Raw genomic sequence first — 6,477 nt, forward strand, 5'->3', positions numbered from 1 at the left:
GGGGAGCGCGGCTGGCGCCGGGGGGCGCCGCGCGCGCGCGCCTGTGCGCGTGCAGGGGGGGCCGGCGGCGCCCTGTGCGGGGCCGGGGCCGGGGCCGGTTCGCGGGGCGGCCATGTGCACCCGCCCGCCGCCCGCCGCCCGGTGGGGGGCGGCCCTGGCCGTGGCGGGCGGTGCGGCCGTGGCGGCCTGGGCCTGGTGGGCCCGGGCGCGGGACCGAGCCTGCCAGCGGAGCCGGGCCGCGCCGCCCGCCGCCGACCAGGTACCGGGGCCGGGCCGGGGCAGCGGGTGAGGCCGCGGGGGCGCGGGGCGCCGGCGGGGCCGGTCGGCGGGGCTGCGCTGGCAGCGCGGCGGGGTGGGCTGGGCGGGCGGGCCGGGCCGCGGCCTCCGCTGGCCTCCCCAGCCCCATGCGGCCGCGCCGGGCAGGCCGGCCCGGCTTCCCGGCGCCGTGCGCTCGTGCCCGGCGGGCCCCGTCTCTCCGCCGCTGTGCAGTGGCTGTCGCTGTTCCCTCCGGAGCCCCACCGAGCTGTGCGCTGCCCCGGCCACCCGGCTCAGCCTGCTGCCCCTCGCTTTGCAGGGTCAGGGACACGGCAAGCAGATCCTGGTGCTGGGCCTGGATGGGGCTGGGAAGACCAGCGTGCTCCAGGCCCTGGCGACCAACCATGGCAAGCGCAGCGTGACTCCCACCGAGGGCTTCAATGCCATCTGCATCAACACCGAAGAGACCCAGATGGAATTCCTGGAGAGTGAGTGCACCTGTTTTAGTACGGAACATAGAATCAGTTCCTGTCCTGTGCCCTAGGGTTCGGTCAGGCCCGTGTTTTCAAAGCCCCAAGTTCCCTTATGCCTGCTCAGATAATGTGAAATTGTGATTATTTTCTCCTTGGGGATTCAGCTTTCCTACCCTGATTTTTGAAGGACATGATAGACTTCGTGCTAGAGAAGGTCTCTGTTCGTTCAGCCGTGTCCTCCAGGGAGTTCTGCTCCCAGAGAGGGAAGGGTAGCAAGCCTGGTGGCATTAAACCAGCCCAAAGCGGAGGTCTCCCCAGTAAGCCCTGTGTCGTGGTCCTTGGCCAGTGGGCCAGTGTGTGTTGTACGGTTTCCCCTTGTGGCTCATGCCTGGCAAAGGGCAAGAGCTGAAGAAGAGTCAATAGCGTGAAAGAAGAGAAGAGGAGGAGAAAACCTTCATACTTTTTTGTTAAAAGCCTCATAAGCTGTGTTTTCTAGTCTTTATTGGCTCGTGAGTGTTTGTAGGTTTTTGCTGAACTTTCTGTGTTGTCCTTAGCACTGATTTTTGGGTGTTATCTGTGCCTGCAGAGAGCATCTATGATGCTGTTGGAGTGTCACAGCTATTCTAGGTGCAGCTAGCCGGTGGGGAAGGTAGAGGCCCTGCAGTCGCATCAGTCCCTGGTACAGAGAGGCTGACATCTTAGCCTCATCGGTGCCTGCCTTCTGTGGGGGCAGAAGCTGCTCTTTGTTCCTGCTGTTTCTGCACTTCACCGTACCAGTGCTCGACTGGCTCAGTTAGCAGCTAGCCCATAGACACCTCTATACCTTTGTCAGCAGGCCTAAAGGAGTTGTGCTGTTCCCAGGTAAGTTTTTGGGATGTGAGGAGGAGGCCACTAAGGCAGTTTCATTCCTAGTCCTACTACCATAGGAATCTCTGCAGTGGCTTGGGGAAATCATCCCTCCAGAGATGCCTGTAGTCTGTGTCACTCTCCTAGGAGGTATGAGATACCTGTGTTTCCTGTGTGGAAGTGCTTGGTCTAGCCGAGCCTGGAGAAACCCACAGTATCTCTGCTCCTGCCTGGGGATGGCCTGGGCCCAGGGCTGCACACCGCATGGCAGAACCTGTTGTTTCTGAGTCGTCCTTCCCTCTCTGGTCCAGGTTGGTAGTGACTGAGATGTGATGGCTGCAATCAGACCCATGGGAAATGAAATGTCTCAGGCCAGTTTCAGCCAGGTAAATCCGTGCATGGCTCTCTAATCTGGTTACTTATTCAGTCTGCACCATCGCCTAGTCCAGGGGTTAGCAGCCTATGCTGTGATCTTGTGGCACAAGGTGATCAGCAATCAGCAGGGTTTTTATTTTGCTGGCTTAGACAAACGGGAAACTGTTCCATCCTTGTACCATCATATAGATAAGTGGGTGGTACTTTGTCTCTGCAAGGAATAGGAGCTCTTGGCTTCTGCTGAGTTCTTACTGGTTTGGGAAAGAGTTCCCTGTGAGGTTGCTGACCCCTGGGTTATGCTATGCATGAATGCACTTAACAAAGGGAATGGTGGTGAGCCCCCACAACATCACAGTACAGAATCAGAGGCATCTGTCCCAAGTGTGATGTGTCAGTCACAGCCCTTTGTCTCCTTTCTGCAGTGGCAGGTTTGTAGTTCTGCCTGCAGATACACTGGGGCTCTTGAAGAAGAGGTGGACATGCCCTGCTTCCCCTGCTACATTCTTGAAACTACTGAATCATTTTGACTTAAGCGAAAGCAAAATGGCTTTGAAACAGAACAGAGTCACTGAGGGCAGTAAAAGATGGCTGACCGGCCAGTCAGTTTTTTCAAGAGCTCCTGTGTAAGGCAGGAGACAGGTATAGGCAATCCCAGATGTATTGCTTTGAAAACTTGCTATTTTTGGGAGGCTCACCCGTGTCTTTTGAGCACCTCGGTACTTTTGAGCAAGTGGTTCTGCGGTGTACTTAGGAGAAGACCTGGAGAGCTGAAAACACATCGGAAATATTTAATATACTGTTAGCTAGTCCCGCTCCTATTAAGCTCAGCAAACTCCCAAACTCTTTTTGTCCCCAGATGGGAACAACAATCTCGAGTAACTTTCTGTATATGGTTTCACCACAGAATTGTTATGAAGCCTGGTTTTGAGGGTGGATGGTTTTCCTCTGTATCCAGCAGAGAAGAACCGAGGTAGAAATGTATCCTGTGCAAAGACTTCTCCCAAGGATTCCCTGAAGAGTCTGCTGGGGCTTGATTTTTCTCTCTTCCTAAGCACCTCTGGTTATTGACGGTATGAAAGCTGTGGGAGTTCTGAACTAGTCCGTAGTGTCACACAGATCTGATGAGAGCTCTCCCCACCTCAGAGCTAAATGTCTTCTTTGGAAATTGTAGGCCTGCGTTGTCTTAAGATGAGGTGGATATGTGGAGATAGGTTATATGGGGACATTCTCACGTGGTGTTTATGGACACTGATCCTCTTTCTACTCTCCCTACTTGCTTGAGAGCAAGAACCAACAAGGCAGAAAGCAACCATAAAGAATCTGAGTCCAGAATCCTCTCAATGGCTTAAAATGGAAAGATATCCCCACCCCCCCGAGCATACACATATGCCTGCATGAGACTTGACAGGAAAAAATAAAGCTATTTCCAGTCTCCTATACAGTAGCCCAAATACCTTGAGTTTTGGTAACCCAAATACCTCGGGTTTTCAGCTCGGGGCCTGCTGTCAGCACCTCGGGGAGCAGTGCTGCTTGGGTTACTTGGTGAATCCTGTGCTGCTGTCTTCTCTTCCAGTCGGGGGCAGTGAATCTCTGCGTTCCTACTGGAAGATGTACTTGCCAAGAGTGCTGTTGCTGATCTATGTGGTGGACTCGGCCGATCATGCCCGACTGCCTGTGGCGAAACAGCTGCTTCATCAACTGATCCAGAGCAACTCCACCCTGCCGGTGGTGGTTCTGGCTAACAAGCAGGTATGAGTTCCCTGCTGCTAGCTGAGCTTGGGCTGGCAGCAGCTCCAAAACCAGCAACAACACCTTTCAAAGGAGACTTCATGCTAGTAAGGAGGCCACGTGGCTGGGAGCTGAGGGTCTTTCTGGGACACCTGTTGACGCCAAAATAAAATAGTCTGAGGTTGAGTTTTGGACCTGCAAAATGCACGTCCTGTGCTCGGGAGATGTGCAGAGCTGTGGGTGGAAATACTGGTGGAAACTGCTGTAGAGTTGCAAGGTTTGAGAGCTGCAAGGGAGAGGAGTTAGAATGGGAGTTAAGTTTCTGTTCTGAATATCTGTCTAGAAGTGCTGCTTTACCTAGCAGCAACTGAAAAGTGAAGCACTTGTCTGGTTGGTTGCTCCTACGGCTGCTGCTGAAGCATGAAAGAGCAGCTTTCTTCCCAAGGCAGTGCTTTCTCCTGAGATCTTTGTGAAAGTGTCAGTGACTGGTGCTATACCTAGAATATAGTTGTGCCTGTGGTATGTTCAGGTGACAGAACAGCCCACGGTTTTTATGCCCAGATTTTCTTTTAGGGGTGCCATGTGCTCAGTTTGCTTCATGTTGTTACCTCCTAAATTTCTAGTAACTTAGGCATGTTGCTAGTAGTCGTTTGTGTTACTCTTGAACATGAGTGCAAGCTTTGGCTTCATGAAACACAAATCTTACTATTGATTCTCTAGGTCCCAGGGTTAGAAGTGCTGGTAGCTGAGAAGGTATGCAGGGTATGGCTCTTGTACGTTTGCCCTGTTCTTATAACTCTGTGCTAGGTGCTTGGTGTCTTGGGCCAGCAAGACTTTTGTCTGCCTTGTACAGGAAGTCTTCCATTGTTCTCAAAAACACTGGAATTACTAGAAACAGAACTGTACCCATATTCCTTTGGGAAGAAGTTAGTTAAGGATGAACATCTTTCCCCGCCCGAAGTATTTTAGGGCATGGGAACTTGATCTTATAGAAGGTACCTAAGAATGGTGCCCCCAGAGCCTTTGAGACACTTCCCCTCCCTGGACAAAAGCAGCAGCTCAAAGTGGGAACAGCTCTGCCACCTCTTGCAATGCAGGAATGGTGCCGCCGCCTCTTGCAGCTAACAGGCTCATTTTGGTTTTGTCTTACCAGGACCTCGAAGGTGCATATTGCATCACCGATATCCATGATGCTCTGGCACTGTCTGATATTGGGGACAAGAGAAAGATGTTCTTGATTGGTACCCACGTGGCTGAAGATGGCTCCGAGATCTCCTCTGGCATGAAGGATGCCAAGGAGCTGATAGCGCAGCTCATTTTGGAAACACAGTGACAACTCTTCTCCTACAATGTGGTATTTGCAGCTGAGGGAAACAAGGTGTTAGTGTTTGGTCACTTTGCCACATGGTGACTGAAATGTTCAGGTATCTTTTCCTTGTGGGTGTGGAATTCCTCTGAAAATGATGTCTAATTGGTAAGAAAATGTAATTTATAGTGGTTTGAAAATACATTTGAAAAGTAGTCTATTTTTTAGCGTATTTGTAGGGGTAAATTAGTCTCTCAGACAGTAGAGTTAAGGGGATATATAGCTTAGGTGGGCTGAGATGTCTTCTTGCCAGGTGGGAATCGAGCATTGATTTCAAAGGAACAAAGTCGTATCCAGTGAATTTAACCTGGGTTGATGTCTCAGGCTAAAATTCAAATACATTTACTTCACAGGTTTTACAGAACCCTGTTAACAGTGGTGTTGTGTTAAAAAGGAGACCTCGCTTCTTGACAGTGTCAGAAATTTAAAGTGCTGTGACTAGTAATTTTGACAGTGACAATTTTTGTTGTTGCTGTACTGGAGCCAGCTTTTAAGGGAGTGGCAAACCAGTAATCTGTGGAAATTGGGTTGGTTACTGCTTCTTTAGTGGGTAAGAACAAGAAAAATGAAAGCAATAAGATATGAGGTGTTTCTTTGCCTACAGGGGAAAAACAAAACTGTAATTTAAGGTAGTGACTGGAAGCGTTTAAGTTAAATTGGCACCAAAGGTGGGAGACTCCCTCATCAGGCTGAGCGGCTTATTTCAGTTTAGTCCAGGTTGTCCTCGAGTGATCAGCCTTACATGTGAAAAACCTGTTGTTTTTTGAAAGTAATTCCTGTTAGCGTAGCAGCTGAGGAATGTGAGTGGCTGATGTGTGTCACTCTCACGGTGTCCTCATAATTATGCTCCAGGAAGCGTGATCTGGGAGCAGATCTGTCAAGGACCTGATTTGCAGCTGTGTTTATTGTATGAGCGTTTTACGGTTTTGTCCTTTGGAACAGATGCATAAAGCAGAAAATTTTGCCCTAACCAGTGGTCTGGGCTTCATTTACTCCAATGAGGAGTGCTGCTGGGGACCCTGGAGGCCTTACTCGGATGGCCGCCTTTAAAGCAGGTCTCACCTTTAGACCTGGGAGCTCACGCCGTGGTGGTGGCCTGGCCCCGTGCCGGTGGGTGGGGATGAAGTGGCGGAGGCAGTGGGGCAGCCCTTCCCGCTCTGGTGGCATCTCCCCCTGGCCCCTCCCCCAGCCATGGCAGGTCTCGGGGCTGTGATGGCAGGAGGGCTCCTGGGCACGGCACAGCTGGCGGTGCTGGCAGCCCCCTGGCACTGTAGCTGAGAGTGTCTGCTGGGCAAAGCGATGCCAGCCCCTGGTGGGGCTGCAGCCACCGTCAGGACACGTGGCTCCCCGAAGTTGCCCCTGGTTTCACCATGGCACTGGTGTCACCACATCTCTAGTTCTTCTGTTGCCCCCCAGCTTGTTTCGCATTGCTGC

The 6,477-nt window shown here is 52.0% G+C and overlaps 1 protein-coding gene across 3 annotated transcripts; it reads left to right on the forward strand.

Moving 5' to 3' along the window:
• On the forward strand, nt 1-6,013 carry ARL9 (ADP ribosylation factor like GTPase 9). 3 transcript variants are annotated; one of them, XM_055796021.1, is made up of 4 exons: nt 1-259; nt 575-743; nt 3,523-3,698; nt 4,831-6,013. In XM_055796021.1, exons 1-4 carry the CDS (start codon nt 113-115, stop codon nt 5,008-5,010), a joined length of 672 nt encoding a protein of 223 aa, XP_055651996.1. In that variant the 5' UTR covers nt 1-112; the 3' UTR covers nt 5,011-6,013. The 3 variants fall into 3 exon arrangements, with proteins under 3 accessions (XP_055651996.1, XP_055651998.1, XP_055651997.1); XM_055796023.1 differs by lacking the exons at nt 1-259; nt 575-743 and adding an exon at nt 1,901-1,960; XM_055796022.1 differs by lacking the exons at nt 1-259; nt 575-743 and adding an exon at nt 2,005-3,019.
• The last annotated feature ends 464 nt before the right edge of the window (nt 6,014-6,477 follow it).

The sequence above is a fragment of the Falco peregrinus genome, chromosome 2, assembly GCF_023634155.1.
Source record: "Falco peregrinus isolate bFalPer1 chromosome 2, bFalPer1.pri, whole genome shotgun sequence".
NCBI classification, from domain to species: domain Eukaryota; kingdom Metazoa; phylum Chordata; class Aves; order Falconiformes; family Falconidae; genus Falco; species Falco peregrinus.